Source organism: Rhinolophus sinicus, chromosome 5 (genome assembly GCF_057876585.1).
Source record: "Rhinolophus sinicus isolate RSI-liver-muscle chromosome 5, RSI-T2T, whole genome shotgun sequence".
In the NCBI taxonomy this organism is placed as follows: Eukaryota; Metazoa; Chordata; class Mammalia; order Chiroptera; family Rhinolophidae; genus Rhinolophus; species Rhinolophus sinicus.
In genome coordinates, this window is record NC_142505.1 from 7,442,259 (window position 1) to 7,470,061 (window position 27,803).

General features: G+C 42.4%; 2 protein-coding genes across 7 annotated transcripts; both read left to right on the forward strand.

The window, feature by feature from the left end:
• The first annotated feature begins 5,590 nt into the window (after positions 1 to 5,590).
• Positions 5,591 to 18,380, forward strand: SPINK8 (serine peptidase inhibitor Kazal type 8 (putative)). Of its 3 annotated transcripts, XM_019723957.3 has the most exons (7): positions 5,591 to 5,849; positions 7,645 to 7,718; positions 7,831 to 7,908; positions 11,345 to 11,391; positions 12,176 to 12,297; positions 14,394 to 14,436; positions 16,514 to 18,380. In XM_019723957.3, the coding sequence occupies exons 3-7, from the start codon at positions 7,842 to 7,844 to the stop codon at positions 16,523 to 16,525; spliced, it is 291 nt and encodes a 96-aa protein (XP_019579516.2). In that variant the 5' UTR covers positions 5,591 to 5,849; positions 7,645 to 7,718; positions 7,831 to 7,841; the 3' UTR covers positions 16,526 to 18,380. The 3 variants fall into 3 exon arrangements, with proteins under 3 accessions (XP_019579516.2, XP_074168510.2, XP_088654296.1); XM_074312409.2 differs by having other exon boundaries at positions 7,645 to 7,908; XM_088798170.1 differs by lacking the exon at positions 5,591 to 5,849 and having other exon boundaries at positions 7,623 to 7,718.
• A 2,610-nt stretch (positions 18,381 to 20,990) lies between these two features.
• Positions 20,991 to 27,528, forward strand: NME6 (NME/NM23 nucleoside diphosphate kinase 6). Of its 4 annotated transcripts, none has more exons than XM_019723952.3 (6): positions 20,991 to 21,296; positions 23,463 to 23,646; positions 25,182 to 25,284; positions 25,805 to 25,844; positions 26,288 to 26,448; positions 26,723 to 27,528. In XM_019723952.3, exons 2-6 carry the CDS (start codon positions 23,557 to 23,559, stop codon positions 26,887 to 26,889), a joined length of 561 nt encoding a protein of 186 aa, XP_019579511.2. In that variant the 5' UTR covers positions 20,991 to 21,296; positions 23,463 to 23,556; the 3' UTR covers positions 26,890 to 27,528. The 4 variants fall into 4 exon arrangements, with proteins under 4 accessions (XP_019579511.2, XP_019579513.2, XP_074168509.1 ...); XM_019723954.3 differs by having other exon boundaries at positions 20,996 to 21,893; XM_074312407.1 differs by lacking the exon at positions 20,991 to 21,296 and having other exon boundaries at positions 23,550 to 23,646; positions 26,723 to 26,898; positions 27,156 to 27,528.
• The last annotated feature ends 275 nt before the right edge of the window (positions 27,529 to 27,803 follow it).

The window sequence follows — 27,803 nt, forward strand, 5'->3', positions numbered from 1 at the left end:
ATGGGTACAATTATCATGAATAGGATATAGAGAATTCTATGGATGATCTGGTAAGAAATATGTATACCAGAGCCTAGGATAAGCACTAAAACCCCCCCTCTTTTCACTTCTAAAATATTTCGTAGGGTCGCCTACACAATGTTTGCCTTTACTCCTAGATTCTTCAAAACTACAGTTCCGCTGAAGCTGTAGACATCCATCTCCCCAGAACTTCCTTCATACTTAATTCAGGAGCTACTTTCTTGTGGTTGTATTAATTTTCCTCTCAATTAGTTTTGGACATAATCAAACATTACCTCTTTTGTAAAATTACATTGGTGGGAAAATGGTCCTTATTTACTTCTATCTCCTTGGCAGCTCCATCACACACCGTGTTTTAGTGTGTTCCTATTTCACTGTTTATATCATAAATGCCTGGGTAGCTGAGATTTGTGAGGAAGTATATGGAATTACACATTCAGGGAAATTTATCCCTCAAAGGACCCGTAATTCTCTCTGGAAAGTGGAATTAGATTCTCTATAATCATTTACTGCATCTGAGGATATCTGTTTCCCATCACTCTGGAAATTGCCGGCAAATTTCTCCTCTGGTTAATGTTGACAGTCTCTTTGGGCACTTTTATTAACCACTGGTAATTGTTTACAATAATAATAATACCTTGGACAAATCTTTTTTAGAGAATTAGCATGATGTCTCCTTGCAGCCACTGTCATTCCTGCTGCAGATGACAGAATAATCACAGCTCTGGCAGGAGGTGAAGTTAGAGATTCCCAAAGTTGTAACCCAGAGCTTAGCTGCTCCTCGCCACACACACAGACACTGTGACCCCTGAGCCACTGTCCTAGCACCAGAGGTCCGGTAGGTGAGTATTCACATATTTCAGGTGAGAGGACCTGTTGGAAGAGATGCTGACTGGGCTCTCCATGGGGGTGGGGGGTGGGGAGGAACAGAGTTGTTTCCTGGCATTTGCAAAGACCTGACCTCAGCCGTTCCCCTCAATTAGCCTTAGAGACCACTTATTTTGTCTTCTAGCAAAAGTGCTGTCTGACTTATCTTCATCTTTTCTCTGATAAAAATATTTACTCTTGTAATTTCTATCTGCAAAATAGAGATTATAGCACAGACATTTCAAGACATTTAACTAATTCAGATGAGATCATCAAAGCGATCACATAGATTATATTTCATATATGTTAGTGTATCTACTACCTTCCCTCTGGGCTCTGGCGGGGTGAGCCTGGATATATTTTTTGTAAAGAGAAAAGGATTCACTTGGGTGACTGGGAATAGGCCTGTAATACTATCTGTGTCCTCTTCGGTAAGTATTTGTAAGCTTGAGAAAGGATCAGCCACTAAGTATGAACATGGTAAACACCATGAAATCACTGGCTAGAAGAAAGCCAACTGAACACGTGCTAATAACGTCAGAGCTGTTGCTGTTGTTTTCACACAACATAGAAAGCTGAGAATTTCCCACCTTGTATTTGGCTTTTTATGATCATCCTTATCCCAACACACACCCAAGATGTGCCCATGTCATCTTCGCTAAGCTCTAAGGGAATCTAAGATATTGCGACATAAAAAGTGCATGCCAGAGTCATGCCAATCAAAGTGGCCAGTGCTGCACGGCTTGCATAAGAAATTTGTCAAGTTTTGGAGAATGACAGTGTATATAGATTTTAGGGAAATGGTCTTCTCCATTTTTAATCAAGTCCAGAGACCATATGGACCATAATAAATTCATCCAGGACTCATCTGGGCTGGTGTATTTATATTGCATTTTGCTTTCTCTCTTAAATAATTCACTATCACCTCACCTCTCTACATCTGTGCTCATTGATTTCCTGTTTTAGACACATACACGGGTTTTTTTTATTGGGGTGACAATTGTTAGTAAAATTATATAGATTTCAGGTGTACAATTCTGTATTACATCATCAATAAATCCCATTGTGTGTTCACCACGCAGAGTTAGTTCTCCTTCCATCACCATATATTTGATCCCCCTTACCCTCATCTCCCATCCCCCACCCCCTTTACCCTCCGGTAACAAATACACATTTTATATCACACACACACACACACCCTTTCCCTGGAGCACCTTTTACCAAACCAGTTCCTTTGGAAATTAAGCTTATATATACAGTGAGTCATTATATTTCATTTAATAATTATCCTGTTCTGTTAATCTTCAATTTTTTGGTTTCAGATTCCTATCTACACTTCTATTGTGTGTTTATTTTTCTTCAACTCCTTTTCTCTAATTCAAGTGCTGATAGCCTGTTCTCTCTCTCCAGTGTGGCTCCTTCTGTAGATTTCTCTTATACTTTTTACACATTATTATTTTCATTCCCATTATTCATCATCTAGTCTTTCATCTAGTGGTAGTCAAGCATTGATTCACTGGGGAGGGGGGAGATCCCTGAATAGAAACTACCTTTCTTCCTTTTACAGAAGACCAAGACTTCTTAATATTCTGATTCTATATTATTAATAATCTGTGTGGCTCTAACTATCCATTTACTCACTTCCTTTTTTCTCTCTTCCCCAACCCTCTCACCTACTTGTCTTCAAATACCTTAAAATATGCTATCTTTCTATCATTTGGCAAAATCTCGGCTCCTTAACTCTATGCCTCTGTGTTCTAGTCCCAAAATTGAATGATTTTCAAATTTAGAATCTCTCGTGTTCATATTCCATTAAATGTGTACTTTGGGACTGAGCCAATATTCTTTCAATAAGCACACACATTTGGGGATTCTGTGTCTTATCACTTTCTGAGAACTTAGAGAGAGTGGAATATTCAGCAGGATGGGTTCTACTTGAGAAGGGAGTTCAGGTCTGAGCTCTTCTGTTCCTAACTTAGATTTCATTTGGGGTAATCTAAGGATACCTGTTTGCTCTTTAACACCTACTCTAGTTAAAGTTCATTTTAAAAGAATTTAGAATTCTAAATTTTCCTGTGCTATCTTCTATAAAAATGTTACTTCTTACAACACAATTATTAGAAACATTATAATTTTTCTATTTATATTGAAAGGAATAAAATCTTTGAGCTCCCATTTGCTGATGGCTTTTGCAGGGAAGTTTTGTTCATTTCTTTCTCTGTCTCAGAGCCTGATGTAATTAAAGAGACAGTAAGTCTGTCTCTTACCCACAGTGCTTGTGACCAATGGTTGCCCCTTTTCTTTTCTTCAGTATATAACTGAATATGTAAGAATGTAAGTTTGGAGGATTCAGCAATTCAAATGATCCCTTTTGATAAGTTTTTTATTGTTATTTCTGCCCTTATACATATTTTTCTCTCCCTGCTATTTTTCCTTTTGTTTTTTAATCTTTACATTTCTGTTTCTTCATCAATTCCTCCAGGGTATGTGGATGGTTTTAATGAGTTGATAATTGAATGGAAGTAAGTAGCCTAGTTGGGTAGCTGGTGGGTGAGTGTAATTCAGGGAAGTATTTAATGGTGACAACCACTTTCAGGAAGCCTGAAAGGAGAGGCTATTCTGTGACTGGGCTGAGAACTGGTCTCTTTCTAATGCCTGGTTTACTAAAATAACCCACAGATACTTGCTTATGGGAAGTCTCGGTACTTTGCACTTAATTCTTCCATGAATCTCAAGCTGCTCTAGATTATAAAGTTTTTTGTGTTTTTTTTTAAGATTTTATTGGGGAAGGGGAACAGGACTTTATTGGGGAACAGTGTGCACTTCCAGGACTTTTCTCCAAGTCAAGTTGTTGTCCTTTCAATCTTAGTTGTGGAGGGTTCTGTTCAGCTTCAAGTTGTTGTTCTTTCAGTCTTAGTTGTGGAGGGCGCAGCTCAGCTCCAGGTGCAGTTGCTGTTTTCTAGTTGCAGGGGGCACAGCCCACCATCCTTTGCGGGACTCAAGGAATTGAACTGGCAACCTTGTGGTTGAGAGCCCGTGCTCCAACCAACAACTGAGCCATTCGGGAGGCAGCTCAGCTCAAGGTGCCGTGTTTTTTCAATCTTAGTTGCAGGGGGCAGAGCCCACCATCCCTTGCGGGACTCAAGGAATTGAACTGGCAATCTTGTAGTTGAGAGCCCACTGGCCCATGTGGGAATCGAACCGGCAGCCTTCGGAGTTAGGAGCATGGAGCTCTAACCACCTGAGCCACCGGGCCGGCCCTAGATTATAAAGTTTTTAAAAAAATAAAAACCACAATGTGATACCTCTATACACCTACTAAAATGGCTGAAATTAGTACAACTGAGAATAAAGGTCGAGGGGCAGTTTGTGAAGATCTAACTACATAGTCCTCTACCAATATCCTGCTTCTAAGATATCAATATAGAGTTTTTCCCATGGATTCTAAGCATTAGCTCATGAATGTATAAGAATGGATGATTCTCAACTGTGTCTGTGCACATGACGCTCTGAAGTGTGACCAACGCGATCCTAAATCCTGACCTGGAGAACTTCTCACACCAACTGGAAACAAGGAAATAAGAATATTTACTATGGTTCACTGAAACCTGGCCATCTGCAAGGGAAAATAAATCTTAGTATCTTATTTCCAATGCCTCTCTCCTTTGAGTCTGTTTGTTCACGTGTCAAATGAGTAGTTTGAACTAGGAAACGTTTCAGCAATCTTAAAAGGTCTGACATTCTTGATTCTCAGTGATCAGTATTTTGGGAATTTAATGTGATTGTTTAATTAAAACATTACATTGTGCTAGTAATTTCATGAATCATATGACATTTTATTTAAAACGATATTTTGAAATGTATAAAACATACTAGCATTTATGATACCCTGCCTATTCTAGAGTTAACATTCAATAAATAAAATGTCTTCAGCTCTCTTCACTCTGTCCTTGTTATTTTTTTGCGATGTAACAAGCTCAGTAAGTTCTTGACTCTAACACTCATGTAAAAACCAGTCAGGCGGCACTGACGAAATTGCCTGAAATCTGAGCCCCAGGCAAGCACTGTCCTTCCTTCCTTGGCTTCCACCTGATTGCCTGTTTGAATGGACAGGCAAATAAAAAGGAAACTGGGATGAGAACATATCTTAAAAGATCTTATTGGTTTTGAGAAACAGTCAAGTATCCGACCTAGCATAAGGACAACCTTGGGGATTTGGGTAAGGATGTAGGGAAATTTGAATGTTTCAGAAGAGTCAGAATTAAGCCATGTCTCCTCCACCATGATTACGATTCCTCCATAAGTCACCAAACTTTTGGTGTCCCAGTTTCAAACCTCAAGAGAAGATGTTTAGAACAGTAGCAACAAGAAAATGCCTATTCCTTTACAGAGCTTTCTATTTCATCTAATGGTGGATATAAACACTAAACAAATAAATAAATGCATTCCTAAATTTTCTGTGGAGGTCACTAAAATAGAGATAAGGGATTAGAATAATGGAAGAAATCATGTATTGAGTCAGGGAATCACTCTGAAGAGGTTATCTCAGCAGAGAATAAGCCACTAGTTCAGTTATTTGTAACTATTTAAACTTATAATGAAGAAGTTCGCATGTCACTTTAAAAATATACAAGTGGGCACCAAATTCAGAGGGATTGAAAGCAAAATATTTGAAGACTATCATGGTAGACGCTGTGGTCAATTAGAGCTATTCTGGGAAAGTACACTGACCTCTCAGAACTCTACGTCATGTCCCAGTTCAGACTTCATTCAGGACTGGGACCTAAGGAATTTATGTCACCCAATAGCCTTTGAACTTTCCCTTTAAAGGAAGTTGGTGTTTTGAGGGATTTTTTTTGTTCCAAGTGGTAGAGAGAGCTATCATTTAAAGGAATGAGCACTCCATCCCAGAATTCCTCAACTCTACTAAATAAGACCGAAACTGATAGATTTCACAGAAGGTAAGTTTCTTCTTTAAGATTCTATGAGTCTGGAGCGGGCTGGTTAGCTCAGTTGGTTAGAGCACCAGTGCTCTTAGCAACAAGATTGCCGGTTTGATACCTGCATGGGCCACTGTGAGCTGCACCCTCCACAACTAGGTTGAAACAACTGCTTGACTTGGAGTTAATGAGTCCTGGAAAAACACACTTAAAATAAATGAAAGTTTAAAAAAAGGGAGAGATTCTATGAGTCAATATAGAAACATTCTAAATGAAATGTTTCAATAAAATGAATACGTAGTTTTGATTACGATAAAATAACTGCATACGCAGATGTGGCAGTTTGTAGTATTGTGTAAATATCTGAAGCTATCCTGAATATAATAATTGCAATACAGATAAAAATGTACAAATTCAAAAACTGGGTATGACATACCTCTAAAACAGTAGGTTCAGGTTTGGCAAGAACAACTAGATTTTGGAGTGATCGTGAGCAATAAACCACCTCAGAAAACTGAAACAGAAACTCATGAGATTTAGACATTATAGAATTTGGAGTCCGAAGAAATAGGTTTGAGTTGTGTCTACACTTCCTAACTTCAAAGTTCACTCTCTGCCAGTGCCAGGTATCGTGACCTTGAAAAGACACTACACCAGCCACACACATTCTTATTTAATTACCAACAAACTGAAAATTTAAAAATATCTTGTCCAGCCAGTTTCTCAGAGCACCTGTAGGCTTCACAGCAGGTAAATTGGCCTTATTGATTTGTAAACTTCTGAGGTGGAGAAGGGTTATATTCTTTATTATTTGTTTTTATTCACGGCAGGTCTTGGGCAAAAATTATCTAGATATATAATTTGCCTGGAAAATATATAGAAAAATGTACAGAAACCTGCAGATAATGTCTATCAGCTTGAACTATAACATTTTCAGTAACGTAAGTAAGTAGTTGGTACTCTATGTTTTTCATTTCAATGTTATTAGTTACTAAAGGATGAGACAAGAGTTCATGGGAGCGGGCTTGTGAGCTGGCAGGATGGGACAGGTAAAGAGTTAACAGGAGCGAGCTTATAGGCAGACTAACAGGAACGAGCTAAACATTAACCGCTTGGCTCTGAATCCCCTGGCTAGCACAACACCTGCAAGCTGAAAAGCACCTTACATCCATCACAGGTGGGAACAGAACAGTTCCCAATTGCAATGGCAACCCCCTGCAAGCTAACAAACACCTATCATGGATGGGAACAGAACAGTTCCCAGTCATAACAGCAACCCCCTGCAAGCTGACATCCGTCATAGATGGGAAGATAACAGTTCCCAGGAGAAGACAATTGTAACGGCAGTCCCCCTACAAGCTGACAAGGACCCTACATCCAGCATGGAAAAATATAAAACCCCAGCGCTCCTCATTGGCACAGCTGTCTCTATCAGACTCTGCCCTGGCAAAACTTCTGCCAGTTCCCACACAGAACTCTCTCTCTCTCTCTTTGACTTTAATAAATCTTTTCTTACTTTTGTAGAGTCTTGTAAATTCTTTTACATTCTATGAACGACCAGGGGTTAATTCTATGCAAAGACACTAAATATTAACACCAAAGTAATAACATTATGGAAGATTAGGGATATGGGTGTGAGTGCCCGCCCTTCTTACCTCAGAGATAAATACCAACTTTTAAACATTTCTTTGAAAAATTCTTGATGCTTATTCTTTATCAAAGGATCGCTTGCAGATATTCTTTACGACTTTTTTTTCTGGCATCTTCTAAAATTCTATGTTTGAGATCCTTTTTTTCTAATGTTTAATTATTCTAGGCAAATGAATTAAGCAATTCAATTGCATCCAGCAGAATTTGTTCCAAGTCACCTGAGGAAAGAACAAACTTGAGGTATGTAGACTTTGTTTCTTGGTCAATGAACCAAGAAGGAGACATCACTGTGACAATTTGTACTTCACGTTGGATTTTCTGTCCTACTATCAAAAGCTGCACATTTCCACAGCTTTCGCCAACATGAAGGGGGCCTTCTTGAATGCCATCCTTGCTCTGATCATCTCCACACGGGCTGCCTTTGCAGTTGGTGAGTTACATATCCTTGCTCTGCCCACATTTTCTACAGTATACCCAGGATCATGGGGGAAATTAGAGGTAGAAGTGGAAGTGCCATTCAGGTTTATTTAATCCCAATTCCTCATGTTACAGATGTAGAAGCTAAAACTCCCCAAAAGAAAGATTCACACAATGTCGTTGGTATCAAAGCTGGGAGTTGAATCCAAGTCTTCCAAATCCAAGACCATTGAATGTTTCAAAATACCTGGTCACCATCCAGGATGTTCAAATCTTAGAAAGTTCGTTTCCAGAATCTATATATTTACATTTCTTCAACCCAAAAAGAACTTGATTAGGCTCTATGGAAGTAGACTCAAATATCATTCTGGTTAATGGCCGGTTTTAGAGTAAACAGTGTTCATGGCCAACTGTAGGAAATCTCTGAAGGTCTCCACACATTCTTCTTCCATTTGGACTCTGAAATTCTTTCTCATTTGCCTTCAATCTCTTACTTTCCACTGTTGCTCTCTCTCACTGAAAATATTTTTTCAAAAAAAAAAAAAAAATATATATATATATATATGTATATTTCCCCCCCCCAAGACTCTCACATTTAAGAGGCTCTGTAAGAAATTGAAAACTATTTGTCATGCTTCTCATATCTGATGGGAAAAAACCTTTTCCTTCCTTTACTAAAGAAAAAACTATTTCCTTCTGTTTACAACACTTCTGATACCAAATATGTGGGGTTTCCACACCAAGTAATTCTCCAGTTTTCTGTGGACACCATCGGGTGTCCTGTAATTTAATTCAATTACGACCCTCACTATCTGGCATTAGCACAGACCCCACAGGTTAAGGACTCAGTCCCACAAGACTGTGCCCTACTTCAGACACCAATCACAAGTCTGGGCCTCCAGTACTTCTGACTGACTGGCTATAAATCAGCAGTTCCCATGACTCCCTCTTCAGGTTCAATAATTTGCTGGAATGGCTCACAGAACTCAGGAAAGTGTTTTACTTACAATTACCAGCTTATTATAAAGGACACAACTCAGGAATAGCCAAATGGAAGCAATGCACAGGGTAAGGTATGTGGAAAGAGGCAAAGGGATTCCATACTCTCTCCCATACCTCACTGTGTTCACCAGCCTGGAAGCTCTCCAAACCCTTTCATTTAGGGTTTTTATGGAGGATCCATTTTGAAGGCACGATTGATTAAATCATCGGCCATTGGTGATTAACTCTACCTCCAGCCCCGCTTCCCTCCCCACAAGTTGAGCGGTGGGGCTGAAAATTCCAACCCTCTAACCACAGAGCTGGTTCTTCTGGCAACCAGCCCCCATCCTCCAAGAGTCATTTACCAGCAGAAACTCAGGTGTGGGATTGAAAAGGGCTTATTATGAATAACAAAAGACACTCTCTCTTGTTGCTCAGGAAATCACAGGAGTTTTAGGAGCTGTGTGCCAAGATCTGGTGACAGAGACCAAAAATATATTTCTTATTACGTCACACCTTCCCTTCCCTATCAAATTTAATCCCTCTGATGATATCTAGACATTAGCATAAGGATAGAAATATAGATCAATAGCATAGTATTGAGAATCTAGGGGGGAAAAAGATCTTACTTTTAGGGTGAATTAATTTTAACAAGGTTCCAAAACAATTTGATGAAGAATTGTCTTTTCAACAAATGCTGGGACAACTGGATAGTCACATGCAAAAGAATGAACTGGACCCCTCTCTCATGTCAGAGACAAAAATTAACTCAAAATGGATCACAGAACTGAATGTAAGAGCTAAAATTGTAAAACTATTAGAAGAAAATATGAATGAATTTTCATGACCTTAGGTTAGGCAAAGCCTTCTTAAATATGATACCAAAGGCAGAAGGAACAAAAGAAAAAAATAGGTAAACTGGACTTCATCAAAACAAAAAAAACTTTAGTGATTCAAATGATACTAACAAAGATATCAGTAAAGTGAAAAGACTACCCAGAGAATGGGAGAAATTATTTGTAAAGCGAATATCTGATAATGAACTATTATCCAGAATACATAAAGAATTCTTACAACTCAATAACAAAAAGACAAATAAGCCAAAAAATTTTTAAACAGGCAAAGTATCTGAATAGATATTACTCCACAGAAGATACACAAATGGCCAATAAGCACATGCAAACATGCTCACCACCATTGGTCAGTAGAGAAATATATATCAAAACCATAATGAGATGCCACTTCATACCCACTAGGATGGCTAGAATCAAAAAGAGATAATAGCAAATGGTGGTAGCAAAAATCTGGAGAAATTGGACCCCTCATACACTGCTGGTGGCATGTAAAATGGTGCAGCTGCTTTGGAAAATAGTCTGGTAATTCCTCAAAAGGTCATCATATGATCCAGCAATTCCACTCTTAGGTATATACCCAAGAGAAATGAAAACACATGGCCACACAAAAATGTGTAGTTGAATGTTCACAGCAGCTCTTCTCATAATAGCCAAACAGTGAAAACAACGAAAATGTCCATTAACTGGTTAATGAATAAATAAAATATGAGATATACATACAGTGGAATATTATTTAATTATAAAAAGGAATGAAGTACTAATGCATGCTATAACATGGATAAACCTTTAAAACATGCTAAGTGAAAGAAATAACACAAAAGACTACATATTGTATGATTCCATTTATACGGTTTCCAGAAAGGACAGAAAACAAATTAGTGGTTGTCTGGGGAGCGGGAAGGAAGGGAACAGGTGTTGAGGGAGGAATGAGAAGTGACTGCTGATGGGTACAGGGTGTCTCTCTGGAAATATGAAAATGTTCTAAAACTGATTGTGGTAATAGCTGCACAACTGAATATACTAAAAAACCAATGAACTGTACACTTTAAATAGGTGAATTCTTTGGTATGTGAATTATATCTTAATAAAGCTGATACACATAAAATAGAGCCGATGATATATTACACTTATTATATATTACAATCGTTACATCAGATTATAGTATATATTATAATAACTATATCATTATATATAATATTATATATATGAATAATTGCTAAGACTGTTTTGGATCAAGATTATGAAAGTTTTAACGAAACCCAGCATCTTTTAAGGTATCTCAATATAACTATTTCATGGTAATTTGTAACTTATAGGGTGTTTTCTAAAAATAGCTGAGAAGGATCGCAGAAGCTGTTATTTACCTGTAAAGCGGTAGAGCCAGGAGATCTCCATTTTACCTGAGGGGGAGGGGAAGAAGTTTTGGGAGTCTTCACTTCTTTAGAGGGCATCATGCATCAAAGAGGACTTGCAGCCTCTTCTGATGGGATCTGGCGCTTCCTGTGTGCTGACAGGGTGGGGTGGGGGGGGTGGGGGGGGGTCTCCTTCATCCTAGCTATTTTCCCTAAGGGCAGAAGACAGAGCAACAACTCTTCTGAATGTTTTGTCTTCTAGAGTTCCCTCTTCCCACAGGCGAAGGGGCTCCCTTAGAAGACACAAAGGTGAGTTCTGCTTCCTTGGTTCCCAAGAACAGGAATCGGGAGAAAATCAGTTTCCTTGATAGCCCCCATCTTTCTTCTGGGAGATGGGGGGAGGTGGGGACCAGAGGGGACTTGCCTGGGAATAACGCCACAATAAAAGCTGAGTCATCAACTCTGTGTAGCACATTTCATATGTGCCTGAGCCCTCTTCCCATTCATTATCCCAACCCGTTCATACAAGTCTCTTGTGAGATAGAAGGCAAGTATTTTGCATCGTTAAATGGATGATGAAGTCATGGCTCCAATTCAGGTCTGTCTTATGCTGCAGGGGACATTCTTGCAGCTGGGATGTACCAAGACATACATCCTACCGCCACACACCAAGGTCCCACAATGTATTCACTTTGTCCCCTTCCTTCTATATAAGTTTGAGCCCACTGCTGTCAGAAGCACCACATACAAGTTACTCAGTAATGTTCATAAGGAAATTTTAACCTTGAAAGACATTTTCCCCTCTGTAACCTAACAATCAATTTGCGGTTGGTAGGACAGGGATTTTCACTAATAAGAAATTTATAGCTCAGACTGGGAAGTCCACAGATTATCTGTTATGTTACGTATTGTATCGTATCGTATCGTATTGTTGGTGGAAAGTGCCAGGAGTCAAACACTGAGGCGTCTGAAGCCTGCTCTCCCAACTCCTGGTCTGCTGCTCCTTATTCCACCCCCTGCCCCACTACCAGCAATAACAGTCAGAGGACCTGGAGGAAGGCATCTAAAGCAGCAGTCTATGTCTCACCTTTAGGTCAAGTGCATCCACAGCATAAACCAGTGCTGGTTTTTCTCCTACATCAAGCCAAGTGAACCCATATGTGGCAGCGACCAGGTTACCTACAATGGTGAATGTCATCTGTGCTTCAACATTCTGTAAGTCTTGCTTTTATTCTTTTTCCTCTCAAGTCAGGAGGCTAAAGGTGGCCCCACAGGATAGGAAGGACCTCCCAGAACGCTTCCTACTGGTTAGAGCTTCCCTCACAGACCACACCACTGTTTGCGCCTCCATTCCTTCCACGCTCATTTGATCCCATTCGCACAGTGCAGACACAGAAATCCACTGAGGTGAGGGGGCTGTACCTGGCCTGGACAAGGATCCAGTAGAATGAACTCAGTAGCAAGTAGCCACAGTATTCATACCTGAAGGTTATCCTCAAGTCCCTCAGGCCACAGACTGATGGAGAACAGGAGGGAGCTGGGTGAAGAATCTTCCCAGCGGCTCATTGATTGATCTGTGAATGAATATTATTCTCCCAAACAACTTTCTTTAGCTTTCAGTCCGGTATATAGTTTAGTCTTTGGGCCCATCATGTGTTACAAGTTTTGGGTGATACTCATGGAAAATGCCCAATTCTCTGGTCCAAGAGAGATAGTGAGGCACAGAGGTTTTCATCAAGGAAGCTGCCTTCTAGATATGGGGGGATTCCTCGACATCTGTGTTCTCCTTTAAGGAGAAAAGCCACAACCTTAGGTAACTAAGATTAGAGATTAAGTCCAATATCTTAAGAGAAAGGAAAAGCAAAGACGTGAGAGTAGGTAAATGTATGCCTTTCTCCCCTTCCTCTTCTTGGTTTCTCCTTAAAAGAAATAATAAATCTTGGTCAGGATAAGAGATGTTGGCTGGGCAGGATGGGACTTTTTTGCATTTCTGGCTGCATAAATAGCAAAAATTATGCTAGAACCCATGAAAGAGTTGTGAGGTAAACAACTTTGGTGTCGGCCTCCATCACTGGTACAGATGTCTGACAATCAGAATGCACATCTTGGGGGATTCACAATATCTAGACTCAGGGCTGGAGATACGTGAGAGACGGCTTCCAAAGAACTCACTTTGACTCTATTTTTGAATTATTTTCTTAGCAGTTACCATGGGGATTGCAAGTAAAATTTTTACTCCTAATAATATAGTTTGAATTAACACCAAATTAATTACAAACGTATTTTAAAAACTTTGCTCTTATAGAGCTCCATTCCATCCACCCTTCTTTGTACTGTTCTCATGCAAATCACGTCTCTATACATTGTATGCCCATCAACGCAGATTTATAATTACTATTTTGTACAGTTGTCTTTTAAATCAGATAGAAGAAAAAAGATTTACAGACAAAAGTACTGTCTTTTATATTTTCCAGTGTAGTTACCTTTACTGGTTCTCTTTATTTCTTCATGTGAATTTGAGTTTCTGTCTAGTGTCCTCTTATTTTACCTGAAAGACTTTCTTTAGTATTTTGCAGGTCTTCTAGCAACAAATTGTTTTTCTGGGCATGACTTGATTTCACCAAAGGTCTCATAGTGATGAATCTACTCGAATATGTTTAATTGAAGTGAAATTCACATGATATTCTATTATATATACATACCACAATTTGGTTTTCATTTATCCATTAATGGGCATTTGGGTTGTTTCTACCTTTTAGCTATTGTGAATAATGCTGCTATGAACATCTATGTACAAGTATTTATTTGAGCATCTGTTTTCGGTGTTTTGGGGTATATAGCTAGGAGTGGAATTTGCTGAGTCATATGGTAATGTTATGTGTAACTTTTGGTGGAACCACCAAACTGTTTTCCATTTCATCTAGGTTATCTAATTTGTTGATGTACAATTGTTCCCTTATAATCACCTTTATTTCTTTAAGGTCACTTTATTTCTTAACTTTCATCAAATGCATACTTTAATTTTATTGCACATTTTCTTTCTAATAGTCTGTATTTCTACTTAAATATTCAAGATTATTTTGAATTTTCTATATTTGATTTAGGGCTGAGTATGTTTTATACATTCAATCTCCTTGAAAATAAAGATCTACATAGTAGATATTTTTTAAAAATATATATTAAATAAGAATTCACTATTAGCAGAATGTTTCCTTCTCAGACTTAGCTAAAGGTTATCAAGTAAAACTTAGTCATAAATTATGATGTCTCATAGAGCAAAAATAATCATTTCAAAATATAATTGCTTTCAGATATGAAGGGCTTAATATAACGAAACTGCACGATGGACCATGTGTAAGTAAAGTCACTTTTATTTCTAATTTTTAGGAGTAAACCAGATAGAGTTAAGAGCTCAGTGTTGTAGGGGGTTTTAAGTATTTTGTTATGAAAATTTTCAAGCATACATAAAATTAGACACAACAGTATAATAAACCTCATATGCCTATCGTGTAGAGTCTTCAATGTGCAAAGTGTTTGCCACATTACCTTCCTCTGCTATTTTTCTTCTTTTTTTTTTTTGGCTGAAATTTATTAACACAAATCTCAGACATTACATCATTTCACTCCTCCATACTTCAGAGCGGACACTTCCTTACACACCAACAATGTTATTTTACACCTAACTAGTTCCTGTCATCGTCTAATAAGTACTTCATGTTCAAAATTTCCCAGCCATCTTAAAAATAACATCTTCTGGGGAAAGAAATGTATTTTGGTTTGATAATTTAGCAGTAAAGAACACCTATTCCACCCCTTTTCTTCCCTGCCATGTCCAATTTCTGGGATGTTGAGAAAAAAACCCTAATTGGAAGTGGTGGTTATTCTGAAAGTGAATGGGCCAGGCCTCGCTTAGCCCTGCTCTAGATATTGTGTCTTTGAATTTAGGGTCGCAGGGCCAAAGCAAGAGCTCAACTGATGCTATAAAGACTAGTATAGTGTTAGGAGGCATGGAAATGGGACTGGGACAAATCATCTTGGAAGAGAAAATAAAGAAGGTGGAAGGTAAAGCAGATAGAATGACAATTATACAATTTTGTGATAATTGTATGACAATATCTCCTGACACGATCTCAATTAATTTACAAGGCTCATCTGATTTATAGACCAGCATACATATTACTCACTTGGAGGTCTATAACCTGAATGTTTTCTAGTTCCATTAAGGAGAAATCGTAAAGAGATTTAGACATTTTTGTGATTTGGGGTAATTGTAAAGAGACCACATATGAGCTCTATTTCTGTCAGATTCTTTTGATTTGGGCTAATTCATAGAAAATCCTGCTGAATCCTTTCCTCTTATATCTGGACCATAACCCTTGTCAAATAAACCTCTGGTCTTATGTCCATTTCAAACTTGTAACTTCGAAGAGATGCTTTTAAACTTAAGGATATCCATAGAATGGTGTCCAAAGGCTGCTTTCTGGCAGAATTTCTTTTTGCTTGGGGAAGTCAGTCTCTTCTTCTATCCAGGCCTTCAATTGATTGGATAAGGCCCACCCACATTGTGGAGGGCAATGTGCTTTACTCCAAGTCCACTGATTTAAATGTTAATCTCATCCAAAAACACCTTCACAGAAATATTCAAAATGTTTGACCAACTATCTGGGCACTGTGGTCCTGACAAGTTGACATGAAAAATGAACCATCCCAAAGCCTGTCCCTGAACCACTGGCTGGAAGACACCTCCAATGCAAGGCATCTGCCCCAGGGACCAGCACATGAACAAGCAATGAACTTTTTATTTTATTTGAGCCTTTCCGTTTTTTTGTCTGTTTACAAGATGGCACTTCAGTCTGACTAAGACAAAAATGAAGATACTATAATCAGCGATCTAGGGATGGTTGAATCACAGACCATTAACACTGCTAAGGGGGTTCTGAAATTCTGCTGGATGCATGATCAACCTACAGAATTGATAACATGTCTACAGCAGTAACACCCAACTGGAAAATAAAATAGAAACAAAAACTATGAAGTATCTGGAAATTAACCTATGTAAGAATTAAAAACACTCAAGACTTCTGAAAACTTTAAAACTCAAAGGATATTTAAAAGCATAGAAATAAATGGAGAGACAGTCCACGTTCCTGGATTGTAACTTAAGTTTTATGACTGCCCTCCACCTTTGCTGCCCCACGGCTCTCCTGGGGTCCGAAAGGCTCACAGAGGCATTCTTAGCGCTCCTCTGCCCACTTCCACTCTTGTGCTTTTTTCCTTCTTCAATGAAATTAGGATGTCTCTATCCTGCCTTAATTCACAGAATAATTGTTTGGCATTCCTCCTGCTGGATTCTGGGTGTAGTTACCAGTGTGGTAATTTTTCTCTTAATTTCCCCAAATTTGATTTCTCTAAGCAGATATTTCTTTTGCAGGAAAACTCCTGAACTTCCCATGAAGCCTTATAGAAGTTGCTGAGTCCGCAGATGACCAAGTGAAACGTAACGGCTGTCTCTTCAAGTATATTCCCATTAGAGGAGAGCGCTAGAGCTACAGAAAACCTTTGATTAGGATCAAACTCATTGATTTGCCTCTTCAATAAATGATTCTCAGCAGAAAAATCTGGCTGGCAAATAATGTTCTTGATTAATAAGAATCTTTTAAAAATATCAGCTATTCTATGTTCTCATCCCAAAACTATATAACGTGTGCCATGGGTTCCTTCTGTTCTTGTATAGATTGTGACCACAGAAATCTAAACGAGGGAATAGGTTTCCCCAGAGCAGCAATAGTTACAACATGAAGACTTTGATCATTATTGAGCTGAATATGTGTCATGTGAGTGACATGGCTTTCACTACATCGGGATCTGGTTTGAGAAATTTTAACCATATCCTAAGAAATTCAGAATTTTATTTGAAGAAAACTTACTGAGCACAATACCTGGAGAAGTGCCTTGCCACAGTAAGGTTTCTAAATCCTTACAAGCCCTAACTTATTTAAGTTTCACAACAAACTCAAGTACAACCTCATTTCATAGACAAAGTAACTGTGGCTTAGAGACTTGCACGTAACTCCACAGTGAGGATTCTATTAGAACGAATTGCATGCTTAGATCCCTGTATAAAACTTTTGGTTATGGTGTTGGGGACACACTTATATACACATGCACACATTAACTGATGAGGAAATAACACATAGGTGTATGTGAAGCATACAGAAAGCCAGGCAGGTATAGCTTGGCCCCTTCTTCTCTCCCTCAGCTTGGGAACCAGTGGCCCACAGGTTCTGCTGCTCTGTGTTGGAAGTTTGACAGGAGTAGGCTCTGCCCTTGGACAGGGGTGGAGGATAAGTTTTATTCAAAGGAATGTTAAGATCTGCTGATATGGCAGAGAATGAAAAAAAGAGAGACCAGGTGGGAAAGGTGTGGCTCACAACATCACCATATGTTGAGGCTATGATGTGATGGGACCAATGCTTGTGGCATTTAACACTTTCCAGGCTGGTCATGTTCAATGTTGGCCATGTTGTTCATAGGCAAGTGTTTCTATAAATCTGATTTTATCTACAGGCAGGGATGAATGAAGACCTGAGCCAGTGCTGGTCACATGGGCCAGCAAAGGCACCCTCCTTATGCAAACACTATGGTTTTAGCAGGTAAGGGCTAAGGTCTGGGCCTTAGCGCACAATAGTTTGCAGTCTGACCCTTAACTATACCAGCACTGGCCTTGACCTTCTCTGCATTCCCTTGTGGGGCCCCTGCAGAGTCTAAGCAGCAGCAGGGATCTCAGTGAAAGGCTCTGCTGAGGCACAGAGTTGACTTTCCCTGTATAGGGAAGGCTTTCCCTGGATAGGTCTTGTACATATCAGGGGCAAAACAATTATTTGGTTCTTTACTACTGTTGTGCTTTTTTTTTTTTTAGCTAGTTTGATAGGCCAGGGGCTTTAAACCACAATTAAGTTCCACATATGCTAAGGACACAAGTGTGTAAGCTCTGAACTTTAAATTGTTAGTCCCAGCCTAGCAGGCCCACATTCCATCCCTTATGCTGTTCTGAGCTAAACTCACGGCCAAAGGACAAAACTTGTGGAACTCCTGCATTTTTCTTTTTTACATAAAGAGTCACTCTCTACCTACTCATCAATTTGTCAATAACTCTGGCCGTGGTTTTATAGCTCTGAGATTTACACAGCAGCTTCAATTGTAAAAAGGTGGTGGGTTCTACTTATAACAACAACAAAAATACAGTGCCCTTATTTCAAATAAAATATGCCATCTTCTTAGACTGAAGTAGAAAAAACATTCAATGAAATGACCACAGCCACAAAGGTTAAGAACGTAATGAGAAAGCCTGGGCCTGGAACATTGTCTTCAGGAATCACATATGCTCAGGAAGTGCAGGAAGAAAAGCAGAGCTTTGGAAACCTGCTCTATCAGATTAGGAGCAGTGAAGAAAGAAAACAAAGGAAGGCAGATTTTCTTAAGAGGTCATCTTAAAGAGACTCATTTCCTCCCCTCTCTGCAGCCTAGCAAAGAGCCAGCTCCATGGGCCTCTCTTCTCTCCAATAAAATGTTAGAAACTCTGTAAGCCTTCTGGAAAGGAGGAAGGGAACAGCAGAGGAAAATGCCAGAAGAAAAGTGTCTAAAAGAAATGCTACTCCTTTTTTGACACACCTAGAAGCTGAGGACAGTGTCTTGAGGGACACACGGCAGAGTTCTCAATTCTCACTGGGTCCCTGGGGGAACAAACTTTAGAAGAACAGCAGCTTCAGCTAAAAAATCTACCGAAAGTGATTCTCAGTTGTCCTGGGCCTGAGTAACTCAACAGCAGAGGGCAGTGGCCAATGAAGACGGCTCACAGCGGGCTGGGGAAGTTCTGTCAGTAGAGCTCACCCTCAAAGCAGCCCTGGGGTGCCAGAAAGAGGACCCAGCGGGGAAATGATATTAAAATCTTGAAAATGTTGGATGAAAAAGAAAGACCTGGTTATCAAAGAAGACCCGCTTAGGGCTGCCACTGCTATAAATGAACACTGCAAGAGGGCAGTATCATCTTAAATACCACTGTCTAGAAACAAGACTAGACACTGGTATATGCCCCTCAGGATACAATGAACATAGGTCATAATTCATCTCTTAATGGGTCATTCTTCCAACTGAGTTTAGACTCACAAGTTGGAGACTCTGAACAACTGGTATAGAATTATTGGAGTCCCAGTGAAACTGAATCAAGATGTTTTCAGCCCACTCCCCTTCCCTCAGGTATCACTGAGTATCAGGGTCTTTTGACAGGTTTCCAAGGACAAAACTTTGCCTGGTATCTGCTAGGAACTGGGGATTGGCCTGCTTTTTAAGTTTTGTGGCTGTGGGGCAATGCTGTGATCATTTTATTGTCTTGTTAACTATTTAGATTCTTTTTGTTGTTGCTGTTGTTTTGAGACTTATTAAGAGACTCGGCATTGAACTTGGGGAGCAGAGTTAGAAGACAGGTGCATTTGGCGCTCACACTATGTTCTCCAACAGCTCCATCAGTATTGAGCTGATATTTGGCCTCCACCTGCCTGCCATTCTTCTATTTCTGTTGGTTCTGAGCACAAGCTCAGCAAAACGGTGTTATTTACTGGGTTTTCTCCTAAAATTGCATTTGTTCTTACTTTCACTATTGTTGTTGTTGAGATGATCAAAGCAACTATAAAATGCAGACAAAGCCTTCTACAGTGTGTGTGTGAGACAGAGACAGAAGGGGAATTAATTGCCATGGTTCTAAGAATGGGCAAAGTCCCTGTAGTCCAAAGGCATGTTAATAAAGATAAAGGTAGAAAATACAATTGGAGCTGGTGCCCTTGGAAAATAAAACTAAAAACAGATGTCTGGTCAGTGGCACATGGTAAATTTACTCTCCTCCTATGAAGACAGAAATGGAGCTGTGCCTTCACCAGCCAGACAGGTGAGAAGCGGGCTTTCCTAAAGACACCGTGTGGAAACAAGCTGCTAGAACCACAGACCCTCCTTCCAACATTCCAGGAGTACAACACCTGTATGCAGGCACTAGAATCAGTTAAAAATAGTAATAAAGAATGTCAACTACAATTTAATGTATATATACATATAGTCATAGGATGTGGACTACAGCGTAAGGAAGGGAGACAGTGGAAATGTAATGGCTGTGTGTGATGTCAGAGGGGTAGTAGCTTGGGGGTACATTTATACTTTGTGAGGGGTATAAATGTCTGTTACATTGTTTTGTACACCTGAAACTAATAATAAAATAATAATAAATATTTAAATTGATGACAGTTCTCGTTTATTTTCTCTTCTCAAATTCAGTGATTCCCTTCAAGAAAAAAAATGACCACCTATTCAACCTGCCACAGCTGTACCCTCTCCATACATTAGACTACGCACCAGGAGTACTTAGTCTTCCCCCCTTGGGCTGCTTCAATAGACTCCGGGGTAACCCATTTCACAACCTGCTGCTCAAATTCCTTAGCGGCACATTCAAGGCCCTTACGACTAGTTGCCCTCACGCCCTACGTACACCTGGACTCCAGCTAAGAATCCTCCCTCACCAAGCCCTCATTAGCTATGCTCCCTCGTGTCTATGTACTCGCTGCGAACTCCAAAGGTTTTCAGCGGCTGCCTGCCTCTGTCCTCCGCGTACCTCTGACAAATACTGGGCACCAATCTCGTGCGAGGCAGAGAATAAGAGAGATAGAGTCAGGCAAGCAGCATTCTGGTGGCCCCGCTGAAGGCACTGCCCTCTGCCAGGCTGCCACCTGGATCGCCCATCCTTTCTTCTCTGTGCATCCCGGCCTCGTCCTCCTTTCCGCATGAGGGCGCCCAAGCTAGGCTCGGAGGGGCGGTTTTCCTCCCGCCCCCGAAGCGGCTTCGTCCTCTCGTCCGGTCTCGGGCGAGTGCCGGAGAGAGACAAGGGCCGCCGGTAGTCGGCCCTCCTGCTGCAACCTGTCCCGGCCGTGAGCCCGGGCGGATGTGACAGCACGCTCGCCTCGCAGGGCTCACGCACCGCCCCCCGCCGCGTCCGGCTCGGCCCACAGCCTCCCCGCAAGGACCGGGGGCGCTGCCCGGCCGAACGCCTGAAGGACCCCGCTCGGGCCGCACCGCTTAGCTAGCACGGCGCCTGGTGGCCGGGGCCCGCGGCGGGACGACCAGGTGGACCCGGACTCCAGCTGGACCGGGCTCCGAATAGCCCAGAATCTGGGGTGGGCTATGGTTCCTGATTCCAAGAGGCAGGGATCGCTCAGCTGCAGGCCTGGAGAAGTGGAGAGGGGGCGAGGGGATGGCGTCAAGAGATGAGACTGTGAGCCTGGGGGGGCTAGAGGGCGGGGCGTCAGGTGTTGTGGGGCGATGGGTGAATTGAGGGGCTGCAGGTCCCCGCAGCGCAGGCGAGGACTAGGGGCTTGCCTGCTGCCTTCCCGGAAGCAGAGGGATGGGTGCCTCAGGTGTGGGGACACATGTCCAGGCAGCTTCTAAAATTTGTAATTCTCTGATGGAGTGACCTTTAAGTTGAGCAGGTTTCTCGAGCTGTCGTCATTTTTTGTAAAGAGCCAAGACAGCCATGACTTAGCTGGCATTAGGAAAGGAATCAGGTCCTCTCCTGGAGGGCCCCTAGCGGCCTGGCCTTCGAATAGCTGGATCATTCATTCGTTGGTGCAACAAATACTGTTGCGAGCCAGCTACGTGGCAGGCACTCTCCGGAGGTACTGAGGATACATGGTGAGCAAAACAGACCCCCTGCTTTCATGGGGAAGAAGGAGCTGAAGAAAATGTGCAAGGAGCCATGAGAAAGTGTTACAAAAGTGAGTAAGACCTAGTGGGAGTAGGAGGAAACCAGAGGAAGCACCTCCTGGCTGGGAAAACTCCCACAAAGGCTGTCAGGCCAGAAAGTCTTGGAGCTGTAAGGCCCACGAGGCTGGAGAAAAAGAAAGTTCAGGAGTGGGGGGTTCCAAATGAGGCTCCAGAGGGATGCAGGGATGGGATCACGCAAAGCCTAGTAGGCCACGATAAGGATTTGGGGTTTTATCATACTTTAAAGGGTTAAGGAGGGGAGTGACATGATGCAGTTTGCATTTTTAGTTCACTCTGGCTGCTGTGTGGAGAACAGATAGTAGAGGGTGGCAAGAGGAGAGATGGAGACTGTTGCAGAAGTCCAGGGAGGGAGGGTGGTGTCCTAGACTCGGGTGATGGCAGTTGAGAGGGAGAGAATTGTGTGGATTTGTTTGAGATGTGCTGGTTACATAAAACTGCCAGAACTTTGCTGGTGGATATGGACGGTGAGGGAGGGGAGGTGTCAAAGACGTCTCCCTAGATACATGGCAAAGATTCCACTTGCTTTTGGGTTACTACCTGGGATATTAGGGAGATTGGGATGGCTGATCTTATACTGGTTAGACGGGGCTTAGCTTTGTGGTTCGAGTGGCGCATCTAGCTGAAACCTACAGAAAGGACCTGAGTAGAAGAGACCTTGGCATAACACCACCTTTGATGTGACTGTCAGGCAACTTGTGGGCTAAGAAAAAGGACAGTGTTGTCCAGACTGCCCCGTGTGTGTTCATGGAAGCCTTCTCTATTGGTTGGCAAATAGGGGTTCCACCAGGTCATCTTTTGAGACCTAGTCCTACGTCCTGCAGAGATGATCAGTTTCTCACATGCAGCTATAATTTCATAGTTGGAAGAGCCCTCAAATTCTCTTAGTTCAGTTTATAAAATACTTCTATATGCTTTATATCATTTCCATAATTATTTATTGAGCTCTTATACCATGCTAGACACTAGAAATACAAATATGAATAGAATAAGATTATATAGGTTCATTTATAAAATTAATCAAACACCTTTGTGTCAGCTGCTTCAGATACAACATGGTTGCACCCAGTCCCCAACCTTAGAGTTGCATGTCTGCAGGCTGTGCCATTGAGGACTATCTGTAAGAGTAGCTAAGAGATGGTACCCAGCATACTTTCTGGTATCCTGGCAACATCACAATTCTTGTCCAGTCTTCCAATTCTAGAAGTGATGGGCAAGCACTATGGGATAGAGGGCCTTTGGAGTGGAAACACAGTCTGCCCTTGTGGCCTGGCTGTTGGGAAGTGTAAACTAAATCCTCTTGAGAACACCAAGGACAGTTAGGAAGGGAAGGGAATATTGGAGAGCTAGGTACTGTTTAAACTTGAATTTCTCTTGAATGGGTAACTCATAAGCTGCAGTCACAGGTAATGTACTCCACAGGGCAACCTGAATGCCTCTTCTACCAGTCCCTTCCCTCAATCCCATGAGTCCAAATGGCCATTAAACACAACGTACACATGTATATAGTAACAATGTATACAGTTTTACTGTGTAACTGTCATGTGCTTTATGGGTGTCAGGAGTGACAGCACTGGTTGACTTGTAAGGCTGAGCTGGATGGTGGGGAGCGCAGCACCACTGGGTCCCTAATCCAGCTCTGGTGGCAGGAGCGAGATGACCTCAATCTTGCGAAGCCCTCAGGCTCTCCAGCTTACTCTGGCCCTGATCAAGCCTGATGCGGTCGCTCACCCACTGATTCTGGAGGTAAGAACGAATCCTAAGCCTCTGCTCTATATACCCTGGGCACTACTTCTGCTTCAGGTGCCACAGGGCCACTTGTGAAGACTGACAACACAATCCTGTGTTAGATGCCACGGAGGCAAAGCTAGGAGCCATGGACTCAGACCCTAAGGAGACTAAAAATCTTTTGGAGAATGGGGGCACATATAAAATAATAGGATCCAATACAGTATTAAGAATAACCAATCTCAAGACAGTGTATGTATATTAGTTTTCTATTGTTAAACATAAAAAGTTACCACAAATTTAGTAATTTAAAAAACATTTATTATTTCACAGTGTTAGAATCTGAGGTATAGTAGGCTTGGCTGGGTTCTCTCCTTAGGGTCTCACAAGGCCAAAGACAAGGTATCAGCTGACTGGGCCCAATCTGGAGAGTATGGGAAAGAATCCACTCCCAAACTCATTTGGGTTGCTGGCAGAATTCGATTTCTGTGGTTATAGGACTGAGGTCCCCATGTCCTTGCCTTTAGGTGGGGCCTACTATCTCTAGGGACCACTCACATTCTTTATCAGATGGCCCCCTCCATCTTCAAGACAGCAACAGGGCATCGAATGCCACAAAACTGACTTAAACTCCCAGCCAGATAAAAGTCTGCTTTTAAAGAGCTCATGTCATTAAATAGGCCCATCTGGATAATCTCCCTTTTGATTAAAGCAAAGTCAACTGATAGTGACCTTAATTACACCTGCAAAATCCCTTTTGTCGTGTAATGTACCAATGACACTGCATTATATTCACAGTCCTGGAGATTAGGGTAGGATCTCAGTGGGGCTCGGTGAGGGTCATTTTGGCATTCTGCCTACAACAGTTGAGTAAGTACTAGCAGTCCTGCTAAGCCAGTCCACTGTGGGGAAGAGCAGAGCCTTCGGGAACGTGGCCTGTGTGTGTTGGAACTAGGACAGGCCACTAAGGGAAGGTGGACTTCCGCTGATGCACAGGAGGGTAGGTGTGCCACCGCAGGGAGGTGCTGAGGCAGGACTGTGTGTGAGTTGGGGGGGGGGGGGCACGGGTGGGCTGGGCTGGTGGGATGAGAGAATCGGAAGAGGCGGAGGGCAAGAAAGTGCAGCCTTGAGCAGGGGACTAAAGTGGTTGCACTTCATTCCATGAATAACAACTCAGAAGCTTCTGATCAGTGTGTAACATATAAATTATGGTGTTTTTAATTTATCAGGTGTGATGGTTCAGAGAGTGGGAGAAACTCAATGCAGGACCACTATCAGGAGACTCATGGTGGTCTGAGTGCTACTTCCTGTAGGCTTGCGCTCAAGGGGCTGTAGGATGGGGGGCAAACACGGCACTTCCTGCCCCCTCCACCCAACGCACACACTCTGGTCACGTGACTGAAGGTCTTCACCTCACCTTCTCTTCTGATCCACACGGACAGACTCAAGTCCTGGGCTCCGATGGGTCCTCGCGATTCTTTGAGTCAGCCCGAGTCTCCTGTTCACTCAGATGGTCCTTTTGACTGATTTTTATCTTTGTGGTGTTTTCCCAGGCTGTTCATCAGCAGATTCTGAGCAACAAGTTCCTTATTGTACGAATGAGAGAACTTCTGTGGAGAAAAGAAGATTGCCAGAGGTTTTACCAAGAGCATGAAGGTAGGATCAACAGCCTTCTGATCCCAAGAGGCTTTACCTGGACACACAAAGGCAGGCTCTCTACTTGCGACCGTAAAATTGTAGCCAGTCTTCTAAAGTCTCTGTTGATATACAAACTTTTCATGATTATCAGGTTCTTGTTTTTTATATTTTCTAGGAAGGTTCGACCTCACAGTCCCAACCAGAAACTTAGTTTTATGTCCTGATAACATCAGTAATTAACATTTAGTAAATGTTCACTGTGTCAGACATTTCCTAATGCTCATGATTTCATCTCATTCTTCCAACAGCCCTACGAGGTAGGTTGTGTTATGTCCCCAGTACACAGATTAGGAAACTGAGTTAAGGAAGTCAGTGACTCCCCCAAAATTGCAAAGGTTTTAAGTGGCAGAGCCAGGTATGTCAGTCTCTAAGGTCCTTGTGCTTTTCTCTAGAAGTTTTTATCACTCCATGTTAGGAGACAGAAGTACTACAAGTTCTCTTGGGCACCAGGGTCTTGATGAAGGTTGTCTTTTTGCAGGGCGTTTTTTCTATCAGCGGCTGGTGGAGTTCATGGCCAGGTACTTCTAATTTTGGTTCCAGCATCTTTATCTACTAAGACACCTCTCTCCCTGACTCCTGTATAGATTCATTAATTTCATTTGTCACTCTGTAAAGTTGTAATCAGTGTCAAGTGTCCAAAGAAACGTGGGCTTGGGGCTCTGACTAGCCAACACTGATCTGTTGGCCACCTGTCCCAGGGTGGTCACCAATCCAGTGGCTATAAAAGTGTTGCTGAATGCTGCCTAGCAACTCTGCTGATCTCTGTGGCTTCCTAGTACATCAGCAGTAGCCCCCCCCTCCCCCACCATCACCTTCTATTTGAAGCAGCATTGGTACTCAGCTACTAGAAAAGGCAAGAAAACTCTCAGGACGTACAGTGTGCCTTTATCTCTGCCCTGCTCATGGCATGCCCCCTAAATCCGATAGCCAGATTCCTGCCATGAGCTCCTTTTGTTCACAGTGGGCCAATCCGAGCCTACATCCTTGCCCACAAGGATGCCATCCAGCTCTGGAGGTCGCTAATGGGACCCACCAGAGTGTTTCGAGCACGCCATGTGGCCCCAGATTCAATTCGTGGGAGTTTTGGCCTCACCGACACCCGGAACACCACCCATGGCTCTGGTGAGTCGGCCTCCCCTGTCCACAGCCATAAACAGGAGGATGGTTTGGGGTCGGTGCGCGGGCCATGTGCTGGGGTTGAGAGTCAGGTCTTTCCAGTGAGCTTTTCCCCCAGTTGTATTTCTGGCCTTGTGGCTTTCTCAGCAGATGTGGCCCCAGGACTGAGGGGCAGACAAGGGAAGTAGAGGCTCAGGTTTCTGAACCTGACTCTGCCGTCTCTTGCCTCCCTTCAACACTCCCTATTAGAATCCCTTCTCTTCTTTACTTCCTCTTATAGACTCTGTGGTTTCAGCCAGTAGAGAGATTGCAGCCTTCTTCCCTGACTTCAGTGAGCGGCGCTGGTACGAGGAAGAGGAGCCCCAGTTGCGCTGTGGCCCCGTGCGCTACAGTCCCGAGGGCGGCATCCACTGCGCAGCCGGACCAGGAGGCCCTGGACCAGCCTGATGCAGGCCTGTGGGTCTGGAAGACTGGGGGCGTTGCCCATCCTTTCTCTTAGCCCTCTGGTCCAGAGCTTTCTCCTGGGACCCGAGAGGCCTGGGGCCCATGGTGCCATCTCTGCTAGCCACTGCCACCTGCCTGGGGGCCTAGCTTCTCACTGCCGCTGCCTCTAGAACCTAACTCTCTAGCTACCTCTTCTCTGGAATGTTCATGGCCGGGTCAGAGGGATGATGGCTCCTCTTTTTTCTGAAAACTATTCATCCTTTTTCAAGGAGGAGCTTGCCTAATTGACATGCCTGAAAAATGCAGGGACTCGGTATAAGCGACATGTGGCCTGTCTTCTCAATACAAGTCAGCACCTCCCGAATCCTCCCGCTGGGAGCCTCACCTGCACGTGCCTTCTTTCTCTCTGTCCTGGAGTACTTGAACCTGTCCTGAAGCCAAGTTTCCCTCTCTGCTAAGCAGAGAGAGAATTGTGTAGCAAGCTCCAGGAGGTTCACACACAGTGTGCGGCTTGCGTCATGCAGAAAGGCCCCCTGGGACAGCGCTGAGTGTGGGCTCAAATCCGTGCTGTGCACCTGGCACAGGGCTGCATCCTGAAGGAAGGGGCACCTTTTATTTGAATAAAGGTGTATCTGCCCAGTAGAGGCATGTTTTTATGACTCATATTTTTCTGATGTCCACAAAGCCACTAAAGGTAGCCCTGTCTCTGCTGTAGCTGAGGATGACAGTTATCAATTGTATGACGAACCGCCTCAAAATTTAGTGGCTTGAAACAATAATGATTTATTCATATGTGTCTTTGCATTGGCGGGGTAATCCCACTGGTCTAACTTGGACTCACTCACGTGGCTGCATTCAGCAGTGGGTCCAACGTGGTCTTTCATTCTGAGCTGCTTCATACCATGAAGAGGGCAGGC

Bases quoted from the DNA above. Each gene is read 5' to 3' on its own strand.
- SPINK8 (XM_074312409.2), top strand. From the start codon at position 7,842: ATGAAGGGGGCCTTCTTGAATGCCATCCTTGCTCTGATCATCTCCACA. The intron at 7,909-11,344 runs GTGAGTTACATA...TTTGTCTTCTAG, and splicing joins ACGGGCTGCCTTTGCAGTTG to AGTTCCCTCTTCCCACAGGC. The intron at 12,298-14,393 runs GTAAGTCTTGCT...AATTGCTTTCAG, and splicing joins CATCTGTGCTTCAACATTCT to ATATGAAGGGCTTAATATAA.
- NME6 (XM_019723952.3), top strand. From the start codon at position 23,557: ATGACCTCAATCTTGCGAAGCCCTCAGGCTCTCCAGCTTACTCTGGCC. The intron at 25,845-26,287 runs GTACTTCTAATT...TTTTGTTCACAG, and splicing joins CTGGTGGAGTTCATGGCCAG to TGGGCCAATCCGAGCCTACA. The intron at 26,449-26,722 runs GTGAGTCGGCCT...TTCCTCTTATAG, and splicing joins GAACACCACCCATGGCTCTG to ACTCTGTGGTTTCAGCCAGT.